Genomic DNA, 19,997 nt, shown 5'->3' on the forward strand with positions numbered 1-19,997 from the left:
TCTCCCACACAAGTTTCATTTGTTATTCAAATATCGAATTAGAATTGTCACCGTGCAAATATTAGGGCGCAGCAAGAAAATTACAACTATGATACCTTCCGTACGCTAAACCGATACCCTGTGCACTTTGAACCCTACTCTATTGTGTTCCATAATTTCTTTCCCCCGACGTAACGCCCCAAGCCGAAGTCACTGCATGATTCTACCCGATCCATTTCCTACTTTAATGCGCGTGAGATGCACGAGCGTATTGATATTCGTGTAGTCGCAAATGTTGATCGATTAGGCGTTGCATAAGCTACGTATCGTTTGCATTTTGATAAAAGGCACGTCAAAATTCAATCTCGTTTGCTGATGATAAGTAACATAAACGATTTCCGTTTTAATGCAACTATCATATATTGTGTGACGTGATATTAAAAATTAAAATGATATACATCAAAGATTTTAAAATCATTGCGTTTTAAATTAAGATTCTTATTAAATTTCTAGTAAATTCATAATATTTATAACGTAACATATACAGTATAAATTGAGCTTAAAACTCTAAATTAATTAATCGAACTCAAGTCTACGCTAACGCATGGATCATCTATGATTCAGGAATATCAATTAAGGGTTAGTCATTTAATATGGAAGGAAATATCCAATAAGGAATTTGCAATGACATAAAAAAACGGATTTCAGCATTTATATTTATATTCTATAATTTAAACAAAATGCAAAAGCTGTACCTATCTCTTAATTCTTAACCCTTATCTCTATCTAGATAACACACGGAGAATTACTAATCTTAACCTTATAACGTACCAATTTTATTTCCAGAAACTTCACTTTGCCTCACATACGCCCTCTTCCATCACGAATCAGTGTCATTGTATTTTTTCGAATCGCCTTCGTAATCGATTTTCGAGTTGTTTTGACAATTACGTCGAGCTAGATTCCCCGAAGGGGTGGCTTTTGTCGGCTCTCAAACGAGATCAGTGACTCCCATGGGATCACCTTGACGTGGAAAATTGCAGGCTGCACACCACGGGCGGGATTCAACGCGCGTATTTTCGCAGGCTGCGGCGCGTGCTGGCTCGTCTTTCGAGGGGACCCATGGAAAAAGTCGGACCCCATGCTCACCTTCAGTGGACGCCTCGTAGGCGTGACCCCATATGCCGCTTTTGGCCGTACAACCTAACCGCCTCTCGATATGCATTGAAGTTTCGTGAACCCAGCTAATTTGTCCAGAGGTCTAAAGGCAACGAAAAGACGAGCACGAGAATCTTTGGGTAGATTCTTGGAAAGAATTCCTTGGCAGTTTGGCAGATGTAACGTTGGGTAGTTTGTAATCTTTCATTTATAACTTCATATCACTTCACTTCATTTTTCATATCAATGGAGATACTTTCGTTTAGTGAGTTAGGGAACATCTTTCTTACCGAATTAGGGAATGTTTAATTTCTCCAAGGATTCTATGAATAAGGTGCATATTCTTTTTAGTTAATTGTTTACAGTCACATCGACCACTGTAATAAAGTATTAGTTGTTTTTATACTTGAAATCATAAGTCGAATTTTATAATTTTTAAGAAAGATTGGCTTGATCAGAGAATTTATGCTATTGCTATGTTGGTTTAAGAAGGGTGATGAATCCTTCTAATTCTTAAAGAATGGACTTAAGAAAGATTTACAATTTTTTTTTTTTTTTACTGTTGACAAATTAAATGATGCCATAAATCCGCACCAATTGAATTATTCGTCCATACTATTGTTAATAAAACATATTCTCATCTATTGTAAACAATCGATGGACATGACAGTAGAAAATGGATCACTTACCTCCGAACTACTTTTTCTGACAAGAATGAAAGCACTCCGTAATCCTGATTGAAGGCCACTCGAAATAAGCATAAAATATTCATGCGTCTTAACTCGCGAATGAATAATAAAAGCGGCTTCTTAACCATCTTGTACGATATATAACTCGTGAAAAATTGCAAAATAGCAAGTCTCTTTGTGAATCTTTAACGATACTAAAATTAACGCGGAGAAGTTAGGGATCTATGATATGGTATATATTCATGAGTACACTATGATATTCCACATGATATTCGCACGTTTTATTGCCTTCTTGATATACACTTTCGCTGTTCTTCCGCTCCGTATCCCTGATGCAGCTGCGGCAATCGCACGATAGATCAATATCGATATCGTTGCAAAAGTGCTTCTGGGATGGAGCAGAGATTTGCTTAAACGTAAAGAAATTATCTACAAATACGATCTACGGTCCGTATACGGGATATACAGTCTGTGCGAAAGCTATTTACATAATTCTTCCCTGTTAACATAGGTACGTATATTTACAAGTTGATCAATTTATTGTTGTCATTGGATATGATAGAAAATCAGACGATTTTGAGATGACTTGATGGACCATGATACAGAAATTGAGTGATGAGAGAAAGATGATCTAGAGAGATGATTAGATGTAAAAATATAAGTCATAATTTGTAATACAAATTCCCATCTCAATTTTGAATCTCGTATTTAGTAGATATCTAAAATTGAAAACTGTTAAAGATAAAACATTGTAGCTAAATAGCATCTTGCTGTTAAGGAACTACTATTATATACCATATTTGTAAGAATGGTACATACAAGTTATTCGAACAACGAATTATAAACCATCGGCAAATTTACTTTTAAATTTCCCATCACTAGTGAATCTTCATCTTCTCACCACTCACCTTCACATAACGATACCAGATCACCATACAATTCTACAAATATCACCCATCGTTATGAAATATCCACCTACAACATCCATCTGTTTCAAAAACTCACTTCTTTCATCACTAAACTTCCTCATAAATACTCAAAGATTACGATTCTCACCACGAATCTACAATTAGTCCCGCGTTCACAGTTCACTTCGTAGCTTTCACTACCTGCCGGAAGAGCTGAGTCCTCCTCGATGAGAGGGTACCGTAAACGCTCTTAGTCCAACACCGACTCCGATTCCAACTCCGCTATTCAGAGGACTTTGCACTTGTCCACTCAAGTTGATGGACGAATTGACCAATCCAAGAGCGTCTCCGAGTACCGACGACGAGGCGCTGGACGTAGGACTATCCGTCGTTGGCCTAACTCTAGGCGGCCTGGCGCATTTCTCCAAATGATGGTGGTGAGATCTAACTGCCAATCGACTAACGTGCACTGGAATCGGCACGACGATCCTGGTACCATTTCCAGAATGTTGTCCAGCTACTCCATTATGTCTATTGGATGTACCAGCAGTGGCCATATTGCTTGCACTAGACCCAACGCCTCCGCCGCTCAATCCTGCTTTCACCCTTTTCCATTTAGCTCTCCGATTTTGGAACCAGATCTTCACCTGGACCTCTGATAATTTTAGAGCGTGAGCGATATGCGATCTTTCGGTTAGACTGAGATATTTCTTCGCGTGAAATTCTCGCTCGAGTTCTAGGAGTTGTTCAGAAGTGAAGGCTGTTCGTCTGCGTCTGGCTTTGTTGTTACTGGATCCGCTTGTTGACGTGCTTTGGCCGTTTTCTAAGGATCCCCCGGGACTAACGTTGCTGGATGCGTTGCTTGACATCGTGTCGGTCGCATCGTGGCCCTCACCAGCGACGCTCAATCCTCCACCCTCGTCCTCGCTGTCCGCCGAAGCGCGACCATTTTCTGAACCTGGAACCAACGCGGATTATGAATGAAGAATGTTTTTAGGAAGAGGGTTTAGTGAATGGTGATTAGTTTCAGGTTGATCAAAGAACTACGAATATTTATAATTCGTACTTTTATGAATACAGTTAAAGAAATAAGATATAGAAATTTATTTCGTCTACTAAATATTACAACGAGTACTATAATTAGAATATTTTACGTGAGTTTGCATATTGTGTGCATATGCAGTTTTGCATTTTACAAATTTCCCAATATAAATCTGCAGCCTACTAATCAGAAGAGACTGAATATAATATACAAAATTATTCCCATAAAAATTAGTACAACAAAGTTGAATATATTGTGCAACAAGCATTCTTATATTTTATGTTTTATAATTGATCTTCGAATTTTTATTGAGTTGAGGTATCAGTGTGTGTATTTTGAAAAATTTTTTTATTTCTCCCTTGGCGATTTTAAGGTCACTCAATGCAATTTTCATTTGACCATTTTAAATAAAGATTACTTTCGATAGGTCGTTATTTTGTTGAATTCCAGGTCAGTGAGTAGTTAGACTATTGCACAGAGACTCACGGGAAACTAATTAACAGTAATATAGTTTAAGAAGAAGATTTAATATGCGAGACATGCAACTCGTTCGATCAGAAAGCGTATGTCTCTCGATCGAAGTCTCACCCGTTACCTTTGTTATTTTCCACGTGTTCTATTCTCTTTCCTTGTGTCTTTTTACCAGCCAGCTAAGCACTTTACTTACTGTAAATGACGTTACAAACTATATTATTTTATAATTTCACTGCATTTTATACACTTCAGTAGCCATATGGATACAACATTGAAAGAACTCGAGCGAAAAGTTTCCTTTGAAAATGGTTATAGCGAAGTGAGGAATTCTAGGAAGAAGCGTGGTTACATTGAAGTTGACAGAAGTTCAACCGGGTGCTATAGATTATTCAGAATCTTTAGTCATCATAGCTGTTTATGGAAATTATGAATTAAAGTACTTAACAATACCGTGAAACACGATCGATATACGGAACTTGAAAGATATTAGTAACATAAAAGGAAAATAGGAATCATTCTACGATTTGTAGAAAACTAGATCTTGTCTTAGTAGATTACTTATGGTAGAAAAAGATTATTTATAATTACATAAAAGCATTCTAAAAATGTTTAAAAATGGTCAATAAACGAAAAATATAGAGTAATCTTATGTGATCTTTAAAAAATTCTAAAATATTCACCAAGCTCTACTCAAAGTAAACTCGTTTGTTTTCTAAACCTTTTCCGATGCGAATTATATGAAACTATATAATATAACTGTAATATAACATAATCAACTTTCATCTTGTATTACAATAATTTTAAACGCTTTTAATCATAAACAGTTCTTCCAAGCATATGGAAGATACAAACGTGAAGAGCGCGATCATCAATTTAGTCAATATTTTAATATTGTCAGCAACATTTTGAGTAGTATGAAAAAATACATGTCTTTAGTCCCAAAATCAAATAAAAAGGCGATTTTCGCAACATACATGATCAATGTACAAAAGTTTTTAAATTTTTCTCCAATAAAAAAATGAAAAATCTATCTTATCGTACTCTTCTTCTGTAATCTTCAACTATAAATTAATAGAAATCGCGAAATTATCTTGCAAATTATTCTTCTAAAAGTACGATAAACATATCAGAATTAATGACCGCATAAATGTCTTTTTAACAACTACCTACGTGTCGTCAAGATTATAGCTTCCGTCTTATATTCATTTTCGTGTTTACGGCCGTAGGACGCGACGCGTAGTACGAAGCGGAACACAAAGTTCCGCGGCTAAGTTAACGCAGCTGGAGTTTGATGCACCCGCGTGTTTATTAATTCAAAGAGTTTCGATTGAATGGGCCATACGCTTCCGCGAACGAGAGACGAGTCCGCGATATTCTCTGGCAAGTACAACGAACAAACGTTCGGGCGTTGTCCTCTCATGGTCTTTACATTTTATACGATAGGAGAATCGAGCTGATCGATCGTTCAAACAATACCGTTACATCTCTATTCTGCACTATTTCTTCGCTATTAAGGTTGGATAGAGCAATTGTTCGATACCGGGACGGGCGAAGTTTTTGGTTCTCGAAGACGTTTAAGAATCGAGGAATCGACTTTTAACCTATTGGTTGCGACACGGCCGCGAATCCTGTTATTTAAGTGACTCTAAATGTCTATCGCAGCGGGGGAAATATATTCTAGAGGCGTAAATGGAGCTTCGATATTTTATTTACGGAGTTTTCTGTTTTGCTTTCTATTCTAGTTTCAACTTTTCTTGGTATGAAAGGCACAGAACCGTTTCAATATTACTAATACAACAAATCGTGTTCTTAGCTCTTGTATTCTATGTTTTTAACAAACTGAAAACGCAGGTTTATTAAAAAACATTTTATGTTGATGATACATTTTTCGGCGTGTAACAATAGCAAAACAGAAGTGGTACAAAAATTGTACCGTTGTGTCTGGAAGAGTTGAAACATTTCTGGAAAAAGATTTAGTTAAACAACTGAGTTTAGGTTGCTATTACGAAAAGCAGAGATGTGTCATAAACTTTTCTTTATTGTATTATTTCCTTTAATATCCTATGATTATTATTGCGATACTTTTTACGTCATTTTACTTCCCTAAACATTATTCTTTTGTAACTATTCTTTGAATAATAATTTCGAGAATATATATAATGTTTTCACCATTGACTTGAACACCAGCTACGAAAAATCATATAAAGTCTTCAAATTAATACAAAATAAAAGAGGAAATAAAGAATATAAATTCTATAGAGTTTCACGACATCAAACAGATATGTATACAGATTTGGTATTGAAGAATTTAATAACACGATAACTGCTATAGCACGATCAGGGTCTTCTTCAGCAAATTGCAAGATTTTTATTATTCCTTGCGATTATGAGGAAGATATGCAGTATAGTGTATTCTGTATGCCCGCTTGAGTGCAGTGTTCACTAAGATACTGGCGATCCGCCAGATCGGAGTTCGATCCGGTTTCTACACCCGTCGGAATGGCGCTATACAACTATACATCTTCATGATATATTCTTCTTCAGTGAATGTTTTGAAAAATAGAAACAGATATACATATTTCCTGAATAGGTCTTTTTACAGTCGTACGTGGAAACTGTCATATTTTACCCTGACGTATAGAAAATTATCTTTTCTGTATTCCAGTGAGAACAAGTGAAACTCATACGAATATTATAACAACCCGTATAATCTGGTTCAACAAAGTATAATCTTCTTCGTCGTATGATCGTTAAGTAATCATTTCGAGTTTCATGACAAAGAAAGCATTGAGCTATTATCTTATGACGTTACATTCGCAGTATTTACGGCTTGAAATAGAATTAATTATGTAATAGGATACCTTTTTTGTATAGTTATATCGATAACTTTATTGTGTCAAAAGTTGAACATTTCTTGTTAACTCATTACTATTGTTACTTTTTATTTTTTTTCTCAATAACTTTTCGTTCGTAAAATATTTCTACTAGATAATTTCGACTGATGACATGCCTAAAAGTGTAAATACTAGATTAAAAATTCAGGGAAATAAGACACTTATATTTGTAGAAAAAACGTTTAAATTAGGTACAATTTTAAGCGTTAAGGAAAAGGAACTTTATAGTAAATATTATAATAAATAAAAGTTATTTTATTTATTACACCTATCTACTGTATATCTATACTATCTGTGAAAATATGGATGTATGTATTTCATGTGAGAAAATTGTATCAATGTCATCTACAATAGTTGGGACGGTGTCGTTTAATCGCGAAGATTAAAAATCTCTCACTCATACTCCAATGAGTATTTAAAATACTAATGAAGTATTTAAACTCGCTAGTTTTGTCGATAGAAGTATCGTGGAACCATAAGTACTTTTATAATTCACAGGCACGAAGATATATCTAGGTTATAGCAATGTGGTTGCATTTTATACAAACTATTTATTAGATCAACAAATTAATTTTATGTGTCCCAATATGGTCTTCGATGAAAATGACGCGATCAAATCAATACGACATAAGACATATTGGAAAATAATTAAAAAACCAACCTTCAACACTTTTCGTGTGAGTAAAAAAATCCAGACGATCGTTTTCGACTTAATTAAACTTAATTGTTGGTACTGACGTGGATGATATACGGTTTGTGTTTGGCAAATCTTTTGTGTCGTAAGACCATTAAGTGTATCGACCAATCGAAGGATCCAATTCAGACCATGTTCCCGCAAGGGGACAACGTTTTTTTTCTCGTCAGAATTTGGATTCTCCTTGCGAATAGCAACGCGAGGCGATCCTCCCTTGCCATGTTGCTCGTCACGGACATCACGGTGGGTAATAAATAAGAAAAAAAAGGTCAAAAACCAAAAATTCTGCTAGAAAAGCAGAAAGAGTCTCTTTTCGAATTGTTCGATAATGAAAAAATAATATATACCTATAGTATGAAAAAAATGTAGAAAATTGTTTGTTACAATTTTGTACAGAAAATTCAATATTCAAGAAAGGCATAGTATTTAGTATTGTGATTTCATAAAGAAAAATAAAAGTAATTTATATTCTTTTTACTAGCAGAAATCGTAGTAGGTACTATATAAATATTATTATAAATATTACTAAGAGTAGATACTGTATATTATAAGAAATTGTTAATTCACTCTTTGTACTAAATTATTTACTTGTAAAGGATTCAGTATTTAAGAAAGACATTAATATTTCAATTGCAGTGTTACAAAATAAGATTAATTTATGTTCGTTTGTCAGAAATTAGATATTCTAAATCTTTATGCAATTAGAACGATACTCGCTGGATTTGTGGAAAGCAGTTATCGTACATGTTTCATAGGGCGAATCGATGATTATGTTTATTTCTGGATATGTCACATAATGACTTCAATACCTCTTATTTCTTGCTTTTTAGTTAATTTCATGTCTGATGTCATTCGAACATGCAATCGATGCGAATATGTTACTGTGATTTACCTGGATAACTACTAAATAAACCATGCTACCTAACAAGCAGACGACATCGTTTATTGGAATCGTGAAGCTGATTGTCCTGATTCAATCAATATAATACAAATTTTTAATGGAAACTGGAAGCCACTGAAACAGCTATTTATGTTTTATTTGAATCTTTACACTATGTGGGAATTCTTTACCTGCCATACATTCAATTCATGATACGTATGATATATATGATACATGTATACATGTAACAATTAATTTTCAATTTCAACTAAAAGGTTTATAACACATTTATAATGCAAATGAAATTTACATTATCCGATACCAAATTTAAGTTTCGTCGAAACAAAACAGGTAAAACAGAATTTTCTACATAGATTACCGCTAAGCAACGCGAACTATATATTTTCGACATCTTAAAAGAAGAATAAATCTTTTTTTTTAATTTAAAAAAATATAAAAGAAGAAATCACAAACGGATTGTGAAAAAATATATCGTTCCTCAAGAATAAGAAGAAGCTTATCTACCATGTCTCAAAGGTATATAAAATGCATAAACATTGAACGAAAAAGGAACTTCACAAATAGAAATTTAATGCTATAAATTTTGAGAAAAGGAAATCATCAAATGTGATCTAGAGTATAAAGTAAACTTGTTAGACTCTTACGCGACTTTTCACTTCTACTTATACGATAATTAATTCATATATTAATCTCTGAAAAATGATTGGATTCGTCGTGTCTTTCCAATGCATCTGCTCATTGCAGGGAGTTCTTTAAAATACTATGAATCCTGTAATCTATCTAAGAACCTAAGGTAATCTATCTAAGCTATCTAAGAACGAAGAAGTCTTATTCATTCGAGAAATCGTCCATAGAATAATTTCATTTAATTCGCGATCGATATGTCGTTCCTGCAATTCTATTCGTTTTCAAAATTCGTTCTTCTTTTAGAACGTTCTGTTAATGTGATTAATTTGTCGCGTCAGCTAAACCACTTTTCAATGCAACGTCCATCACCCTCCTAAAGGAAGAAAATTTCATTAAAAACTCCAAACGAACACTTGGATATAGTTCCTAAACTTTTATCCTTTTATCTTCGTCTTAATGCTGTTATACCATACGTATAAATATTGCATGGTATTAACGATTAGTCGTGCAAAATAGATACATTCCTATAGATTCTGTATCATTTTACATTCTGGTTCGACAGCATATTCTGTTAAAATTTTAAAGCAAAGATATAAATATACAATCACCAATTTTATAAAACAGAACAGAATCTTCAGTTGAGTATTTCATCTATCTTTGTTTCACAAAGTAGATACAGATATCATATTCATTTTCATGAAATTTACTGTAAAAAATTTCTGATTAGAATTTCAATATAAAACTTTCATTCTCACCTTTATATTTAATTTCATGTGAAAATAGCTACTTTCATTTGACAAACTTTGAGATGAATCGAATTAAAGATGAAAAACTCAAGGTCTGCGTGTGAAAGTGTACACATGAACATACTTTTATACGATTCATTTATATATCTATATTCCGGCAAACTGAATGACATAATTACGAATTTTATTAGAGAGATTGAGGCTGTTTTAAGACTCATCGTGGTTCATTTAAAAGCAGTCCAGACGACACGCAAATAGAATTACATAAAAGTGCGATCGATCATCTCTTAAATGGAAACTAAGTATATAAAACTGACGCGGCAATTTGGTGAATGAAACTTGAAAGCCAAATAGGTTGTTTGGAAACAGTCTAAAATTGACTGTGAAATAATGAAATTATAGCAATGGCTAGAATTTAACATAACAGCTATGTCATAATTTAACATAAGTAAAAGAAAGGATTAATTACTCTGTAAGCTATTGTTTTGTTTAAGTCGAAGGTAAATAAGTTAATTGCAAAGTGAATAAATAGTCGAAGCAGGAAATCTACATCTTGTGACCTTAAATTTTCTCAATTTCATTGGACACGCAAACAAAGATACCTGCATCTACAGATAGGAAATGGTATAAAAAGCAGCAAGAATAAGTTTATTCACAAATTAAACTTAAAGTATTTATTTCGGTGAATATTTTTATACAGTTAACTAAAGAAATAAAATCTAAGCGAGGACTTGCTACGCAAAATATTACAGTGAACACTTTATTTCAGATATTTCATACATTTCAGCATATCACGTGCACTCTGCACATTTTTACACTTTTAAATGCATAAACATTCACAGTCCAGTGATAATGCAATTTATTTCAAACAACGATGAAAAAGGCCTTTAAAAACAGGGAATCTATACATAAAGAAATTATTATGTCGAAGATATTAAGAATTCGAAGGACGACTAAACTCATCTTCTCCACTTAACAGGTTAAACTGTTAAATCACGTCAGAACTTCCTCTATTGAAAGCTCTTTGTAACACAATCAGACACGAGAAAAGGAGGGGGGAGACAAACGTAAAACAATAAACCGAAAACACAGAGAGCCGAACGAGAAGAAGCAACAATTCAGGTGAATCGTTTCCGATGGTCGGGGGCCAAGAATAGAGAGGGCATGCGTCTCGATCGGCGTGTTCGTCGTAACGATCGGCACACCGGTTCGGCACGGTGCGTCATAAATGACCGATGACAGATTCCTCGAAGCCATTTCGTTGCGCATACGAAATCGCCTCGGTCGGCGGTACATCAATAAAAAGTGATCGGCCACGAATAAATGCGCGCGACTTCGTCGATCGTCCGTTCGCCCCCGCCACCTTCGGAAATACGTGATCGGCGAGTTTCGACTTTCCATCGAACATCCAATACCCCCTTCCATTTATACGACACGACTGAACAACCCATCACGACCCATTACGGGTTTATTCGCGCCGCTCCAAACAATTAAGCGGTCGCGTATTTCTTGATTGAGAAGTTGAAATAGTATACGATAGGAAAATGAAAAGTAACTTCTTACCAGCGAGCAAGGAGGTAAATTTTAGGTAGAATATGGTGAGAAGTTATAAATAGTAGAGTAATTTACTTTAGCTTTTAGGGCTGTTACAAGGTAGAGTGTCAATTAGACTTTGGTTGAAAAAGATGAAGATCTACTTGTTAGATGTACTTATTAGACAAGATCGCTTAGTAGTCAAGGTATCCATAAGTAGGTAATGAAAATTAAATTTGTATTTAATTTGCATTATTTAATAGAACATACTTTCGTTAAAGTCTCACGTGAATTCATAAGTTGGCTAATACGCGTATACGTTTATCAAATTTTATGAGATATAAGAGGCATGTGATATGTAATAAATATAAAATACAAGATATAAGAGATATATGACACATGTATGCAAAATAGAAGACACAAATATACATAGTTTATGTCTGAAAAAGATTATGTTTAATGAAAGATAGATCTTGTTAATGTGTACAAACTGAATCTTAATAAGATTTTATACTTCTTGAAAAATAAATAATATAGAATAATATAGAATAATATAGAAAGAAGTATATGATGTACCTAACAGTTATTTTAGATAATGAAAATGCATCTATTTCAAGTCATCCCAATTAGTAGCATAAGCAAAGTTTAAATTAATTTACGTGGATGATCCTTCGATTATTTCGTGCACTGTACTTCGGAGGAGGAAGGGAATAATAAATTGAACGAAATGGGAACGAAAAGTGATTAGTAAGCAAGCAACGTGTTACGTGACTTCGTTGATTCGTGATCAGAGTTCATTAACTCGAATAATACTCTTTCAAGCAATTATAATCTTTAATTTTATTAATATAATACTTATTTAATTCTTCGGTTACAAATTTCACTGATTTAAATCATTACTTTCAAGTCTACAATAAAAGAGAAATTCAAAGATGGTACATTAACAATCCAGACTTTCTTCTGTTACCTTTCTTTAATAGGTAAAAAGGGGGAAGGAAAACGAGTGTTATTCGAGAAACACGAATCGACAGAAATTGCAATGAATCGCTTACGGATTCCAGGAGCGTATCCTCGACTACGATCGCAGTCGCCACGATCGAAGGCGGCAAAGGGCCCGAGATCCACAGTAGCGTGCATAAATTATAGACGTCCCAAAGTCAAATCTCATACAGCTCCCACACACGTGTAAAATTCCGTACGCACACGCGTTTACAGTACGTGATACGGTACTCGGTGAATCCTGGCCGAATTTCAAACGCCGAACGAACATTCGAGGAAGAACCCCTGTTCCTCGAACACAAGGGCGATGTTCGGAAATTTCTCCGATCCGATCGATAATTTATCGAATATATTTTCCGTGAAATCATTCTGGATGGTATGTACAGAAGGAATTCTCCGAACGAGACTTTCAAACGAATGCTCGATAATGAATCGCGATAAAGTTCATCTTTGTTTGGTAACTTTAATAAAAATGTAGCATTGCTTAAGAAAATTTTTGTTTCGGAGAATCAACCATATTATATTACAAAATTCCAATTGTTTTATAAAATACTATCCTCTTCTTTTTAATGAAACAGTACAACTGCGCATAACTTTAACCTTATCTTATCTACTCTACTGTCTTACTTTTTCCACCACTTTCGGTTTTTGCGAAATTATGCGAATACAAATACAAAGTTATGTGAATGAAAATCACTGAGTATATTTGCTATTCAAAACTTCATTAATGAACAACAAATGCATCATGTTCTTCACAGCCGAAGAATCAAAGCTTTCATTGAGAAGCAAGTTCATGAAAGCCAGAACGCCGTACGGGAATCCGTTACTATCCTAATGAGAATCTCATCGATCGACGTTTATTTTAATTACTAATTGCTACCATGTTTCGTCAGTCCTAGAAATAATTGAAACGATCACTCCCGCATCCTGTTAACACTAACTACCGTCAGACGTCGTGCTATGGTATAGAGCTAGCTCGTGCTTCGAATATAGAATTACCGGCTGTAAGTTAATAGGAGAATATAAATAAATAGGTATTTCACGATCCCGTTCGCATGACGGTGCATCGCCGTTAATAAACCATCAGAATCGAAGATATCCAATCTCAAGTAGCATAATACATGCTGTGAGAGAATATTTATTCATTGTGGAAATTACACGCGGAAAAGATGTATGAATACTACACAAAGATTCATATAATCGTGTATTACCTAAATAAAGTATTGTCTAATAGTATATTATTGTATGTATATTTTGTATGTATATTAGAATTTTTTTACAAGAAAAGAAAGAACGAAGTAATTTTTTCACACAAGAAAAATATTTAAGTGATACATGGAAGATATTTTTTGTATTAAAGAATTAAATTACAATAAATTATTAATACTATTTGTCTCATTTACGTATTCCTAAAAAATGTTTTTTCATACTGTTACGTGGAAATGAATCTTTAGATATTCTTTCCGTCGTTTATCGTGGAACCTGTTCACAAGGTTTTAATTTACAAATTTACTTTTAAATCAGAGATATATAGCAGTTCTTCCAAATAATAACAAGAGAAATACATGAAACGAGTTTGTTAAACAACTGTTCGACAGCATCCCTGAGAAGAACTATTGCTTGTCGAAAGAACGAAAGAAGATTACACAGAGTATGAATAATTTCAAATTAATCAATATGTATTTAAATAATTTTTTAATTTTAAACAATCCTTGTATCAGGTTATTAAAATAATAGCTCAAATACCCTTATATTCATTCATAAAAACAAGTTATCTCTTTTTAGTAGATCGTCCAAAATATTTGGTCAGTACTGTTCCTTGATACATTGTCGACTACAAAATTGAATTTGTTGAGGTTTTATATATCTCGAAATAGAGAGTGCAAATGCGTGGATGAATCTATTGTAGAAATTCTTTATTCAGAAATGTTAGAAATTAGGATTTCTAGTAGTTTCTATCCTATGTGATAATGTATTGATTACAGTGGATTAAACAGAAAACGACGATTATTTAACGTGAACTTAATGCAATAGTGTGATATGACAACTCTCGATTAACGATTCTTGACTCTTAAACTCTCCGGTGACTAACTGACGATCAACGACTGCGGTGCCGAAATATATCGATGGCCGTTAGGCCTATTGAAGTTTCCCGACCCTTTCGGCTTGTCGGCATTTGCGCTTTATCGTCGACATTGTCTGTATGTCGGCGATCTTTCCGCGGTACTATAATAGAGACCAAAGAAGCCGCCGTAAAGAGAATCGTTGTGCCAAAAACTAAACACTAGAGAAGGTGTAGAGTTTTCCTAGAAGTGAGACTCACTTCAACAGAATTAAAAAAAACATTCCATTATCAATGGTCAGTTTAAATTAGTAACTACATCAACAAAACGTTGCACTCTTTTCTTAAAATATTCCAACTTACGTACAAATATTCACATAGAAGCATTCAAGAACCTGAGCATCAAATAGTTTCAGTCATAAATGTACGGCATGGCACTATTTGTATGCACAAATTAGGAAACAAACATTTCATATAATTCGCAGGAATTCGATTAAACAATCGCTTAATAAAATGTTGTTTAAATAAAAAGAAGTGAAATTCTACCATAAGCTTATTGTAAAGCTTATTGTAAAAGAGACGAAACATAAAGAAAAAACAAATATTGCGCTATACGTTTTACGCAAAAACTTACCATGTCTCGATTTAGAAAGATCGTGAGCAGGTGATGCCGGTGAATCGATACTACCATCGTCCTCGCTATCTGTGAAGCTGGTCGAGCCACGATGATTCAAGCCACGCTGACAAGCGGTCGGATAAGCCGCACCTTGGAGATGATTCGTTCCTGAACCAAGATGCTGCGATAACCGATTCTGATATAGATCCTGGTGAGACGGATAACTGGCAGAAGTATGCGCCGGTAACATTGGAACACCGGAAGCGCCGCCGCTGCCGTACATCCGCATTGGTAGCCATGCACCGTACAATCCGAGTGGCACTCCAAAACCTGAAATAGAGAAGATTAATCAATACTTCCTGAATAATTTCTACAACATCACTCAACTTAGTGTAACCAACACGTAACAATTGTTAATTATCAATAATTTCATTGTGAATTTAAATATATTTTATTCTTCGTTCTCGTAAATGTATTTATAATTGTAGCTATAATTCTGGATACAACAGCTTACGATTACCAATGATTTTATCGTGAATTAACTACTACAAATATTTAATATCTTTTAATCTTCGAATATTTAAATATTTCATATTTTGTAACTGTTCCCTAATTATTATTTTACATGCAACAATTTACGACTCCCAGTCATTTTATAGTGAATTAGTTATTAATTAATTATTTAATATCTATTCTTTAATATTCGAAGAGAAGTTTTCACGTTTAAAGTGAAATATTTTTCTTAATTTGCTCTGCTTTCTCTACGATATAAATTCATATTTCTTTTATTGTACTAAATCATATGAAGACTATCGCTATCATGATATGCATTTCAATGAGTGGTATTAATAATACTTGTATGACCAATATAGATAACATTTGACGTAACTGATTGTGAGATACTCTAATGAGGAATTACTTTATTTTTATTTGAATTATATGATATACGTAATACGATTTAATCAATGGCCGATCTGTAAAAACGAAAATGTAATGTAATGTTCCTATACCTACACTATATAAATTTGGAGCTTATCGCGTTCTTAAGATGACGTAACATTTTAAGACGGCGTTCAGTGGAACTTATTTTAAGTAGACTTCGTTCTGCGGCAAAAGTAGGACGTTCACGGATTAAATTATGCATGCTACATCCGGTAGTTGCAAGATTCAAAATGAAAAAGCGGTTGTAGAATATGTAACGGGCAATTAATCGTTAACGAAGCATGCTCGATCATTTTATTTTCTACTTTGTATAAATTGAGAGGTCTAATAACAGTTAAACTCATCGTTTCCTGTCGCTTTTGACGAAAAAAATAATTCACATAAGCGATAATCTAATCAATATTTAAGTTATGAATTAACGTTACCAAATGATTTTAAAACACAATAGTCTTGAAGCATCCATAAAAGACATAAATGAAATAACATGACATAATGAGCCAGTATAAATAATAAGTAAATTAGTCAATTATTAATATTAAATTAAGAAAAATTAAGCATAATTAAATGTAATCTAGAATAAATGAATATGAAAATAAGTATAATTAACACTAGCACGCCATAATTATGCAAGATAAGAAAGTAGTCTATCATATATTATGATCTCTGATTATATATGATACCTACTATATCATGATATGCTCCAATAGCCGGTTATACAGCCTTATAATCTAGTTTGGGCTATCGCAGCTGCCATATTATAACAGTTGTGACGACTGATTAACTAATATAAAATTAAAGCAACTTGACAATTTTAACCGTCGGAACATTTAGACATTTTCAAATCTATAAATCTTAATAACGTTCTATTTTATAATTCACAAAGTTACGAGTCTTAAAATTGGTAACTGTATAATATAAGTTTCAGTAAAAACAGAAATCGATAAATTATCACATAACAATATAATAACAATGTGTCAAACAAAAAATATAGAAAATCTAGAACTGTTATTTAACTATAACGAAACCTAAATGTATAAAATCTACGATTACCATCTAGAACGAAATATGTGCATAATTTTGAAGCTGTTAAAATGGAAAAAAGAAAAGATTTTATAGAAAAAAGAGCAAATAGAAAGGAATATAATGATTCGAAGAAGAGTATTGTAAAAAGTCTATTTCGAAGTTTTCCAAATAATTGAGAGTAAGAGATAGCTTGCATGCAATGTTAAACACAAACCAACCAGGAGGTAGTGCGCTGGCAGCCGCGGTCGCCAAGTAGTGTCTTTGATACAGATATTCCCTATCTCGATCAGAATCCTCTTCATTTTCATTCGTCTTCTCTCCTTGTGTTCCTGGTTCGCAGCTTCCTTTCTGTGTACCACAATTACCGATCAAACTCTCGATCGTGAAAGGTTTTGGCGTTGGTCGCCGCGGTAACTTCGATTCTCCGATCGAAGATTCGAGTTCGTCGCTCGCTGATCCGACGTCCAATTCCGTTTCTTCTACGTTAGAGTCCATTTTTGTTTTCGGATTTCAGATCTTACGGTAACAATTAACACGCGATCTGTCCTTCCATAATTCTACAGCTTTTGTATTTTTTCTTTTTGTGCAACGAGTTTGATGATTCTTCAAACTTCACTTCAGACGCAGGGTGACAATGTTTCGTTGTTTTTTAAATATTCTCTTCCGGATTTTCAAATACTTTACCATGAATAATACATTTATTCTTGATCGTACTTGTCGAGTTATCTTTTAACGATACTGAACTGCGTCGTAGCGATTCTGCGCTTATAAAATTCGATATGAATATTTATTGCTCTATTAAAAGTGAATTTATGAATTCTAAACAGACGTCGCCGTGCAAAAATTGTATTAAAATTGCATTATATGAATAATAAAAGATACCGCTATTTTGTAGTGTGTAATAAGTATTGATAATCATGTGTGTATTAAAACCTGTGTGTGCATCGATAAATCCATCGTCAGCATGTATTAATAACTGCTAAACTACTTATTTCTAATATAAGTGCTTTTTCTTTTGCATTACTACATATACATATGATAATTCTTGTTATAAGAGATATTGTGTTTAAGATTGATACAACTATACATGTTTTCATACATTGAACTTACTAGTTACAAGTACTCTTTTATTACGCTTAATACTGTATTTCGCAGAACATTTTTCATTAAACGTCACTTATACACGTTACTGTCTTCATAGTATTTGATGCTTTTGTATCCTGTACAGTCTTTACAATATTTGACATTTTTCAGACAGAATTCAATTTCTTAAAATACTCGAAAATGTAACGATCTTATGCCTTCTTCACTTTTTTGCCTTTGGAAATCTACAAAGGCTGTTCACAATTCACTGTCTTCCTTATTCCAATATAATTATGTAATTCTTCAAGTACGACACTCCAAATTCAAAAATCTTCAGCTGCATCTCAAACAGTATCAAAAAAAAAAAAAAAAAAAAAAAAAGGCCTCTCCAAGTCCAATCCAAGTTCTTCTTCTCTTACAATATACTACAATTCCAATCAAATATCCTCTAAATCTTCCGTTTCAAAAACCACAATCCGTTATTCCAAATCACAATCTTCTTCCGCCCGAAACCTTCTTTCTATTTATTTCCAGCGTCCATTCTTCAATATCCTGATCACGTCGTGTTCGGAAAATCAAAATCACCAAACGGAAACCGCACTTGTCCGGTCGAAACTGTAACCACAAAATTCTGAACCGCGACTCGATCCTCTTCTCCAGGAACCCTTCTACCTTTCCGTTGCCATGCCGCGTATATGCGCGTTCTCGAACCCGAGCAATGGAACCAGAGGGGGCGAGAAGAAGTCGGCAGGGAAAAAAAGAGCACGTGGAGAGTACCGCACGGGGCACAAGTCGACAGGCAACTGGCGGCCGGCGGCGAGCCGCATTTCAATTGCCGGGCCGCGTCCCTGACGCGCCGACTCGCGGCGGCGTGGCTGTTGGCGTGGCCGCGTAACCGCACGGACGTGGTTCAGCCGCGTCGTTGATTGGTCGTAGCTCGGGCCAACTGCATTCACGGACGCGCCTACCGATCCATGGACCGCCATCTTGCTGCCGTGGCCGCTTTTGTCCTTCCGTGGTCGCGATCCGCCGGCGTGATCGAGCTTGAACCAAGGATGAATTTCACCCGTTACGTGGCCGGATACTCTACCATCGATCCCTCTGTTAATTGCTACCTATGACGAACTGCCATGTATTTTGTGAACTCGATGCGGTTATCTTGTTCCTTTTGCCGCTTTTGCTATTTCTCGTTTCGCTGACATCGCTTCGTCCGTATTTTTTTATTCTTTCAAGAAGTTATAGAAATATGTTGTAGAAGCAAAGTTGTGCTAGGAATAGTTAGGATTGTTTATGAGAAGTGTAAAGTAATATATATATATAGTGAGAATAATAGAATAAGTGTAGAGTATACATAGTTATCTGGTAGGTATAACTATTTTGGAGGAGCATTCTCGAAATTGTAAATTCTATAGAAATTTTGATGTCTCGCCAATTTTGGTGAGTAGTGCAAACGCATTAGGTGAATGCATCTGTGGAGGATAGTTAGTACGTGAGGTTTAAAGGACGAGATTGCTCGTTGATGAAACAGTCGAATATATTTAAAATAATAAATTAATATACAGCCGTATACGCGAGTCGTTAGTACAAAATATAAATCGCAGAATAAAATCGCGAAATAAATACTCGT

General features: G+C 34.4%; 1 protein-coding gene across 1 annotated transcript; it reads right to left on the bottom strand.

Annotated features, from left to right (window-relative positions):
- Nucleotides 1-2,083: 2,083 nt before the first annotated feature.
- LOC126919914 (homeobox protein GBX-2) lies at nt 2,084-19,763 on the bottom strand. Its single transcript, XM_050729591.1, has 3 exons — nt 17,506-19,763; nt 15,341-15,652; nt 2,084-3,692 (listed from the first exon to the last, which is right to left on the bottom strand). Exons 1-3 carry the CDS (start codon nt 17,780-17,782, stop codon nt 2,932-2,934), a joined length of 1,350 nt encoding a protein of 449 aa, XP_050585548.1. The 5' UTR covers nt 17,783-19,763; the 3' UTR covers nt 2,084-2,931.
- Nucleotides 19,764-19,997: the final 234 nt, after the last annotated feature.

This window comes from Bombus affinis, chromosome 8 (genome assembly GCF_024516045.1).
Source record: "Bombus affinis isolate iyBomAffi1 chromosome 8, iyBomAffi1.2, whole genome shotgun sequence".
NCBI classification, from domain to species: domain Eukaryota; kingdom Metazoa; phylum Arthropoda; class Insecta; order Hymenoptera; family Apidae; genus Bombus; species Bombus affinis.

Coding starts and splice junctions, on each gene's coding strand:
- LOC126919914 (XM_050729591.1), bottom strand. CDS start 17,782: ATGGACTCTAACGTAGAAGAAACGGAATTGGACGTCGGATCAGCGAGC. Junction 15,653..17,505: donor TGCCAGCGCACTACCTCCTG/GTTGGTTTGTGT, acceptor TCTCTATTTCAG/GTTTTGGAGTGCCACTCGGA. Junction 3,693..15,340: donor TCTTTCTAAATCGAGACATG/GTAAGTTTTTGC, acceptor CGTTGGTTCCAG/GTTCAGAAAATGGTCGCGCT.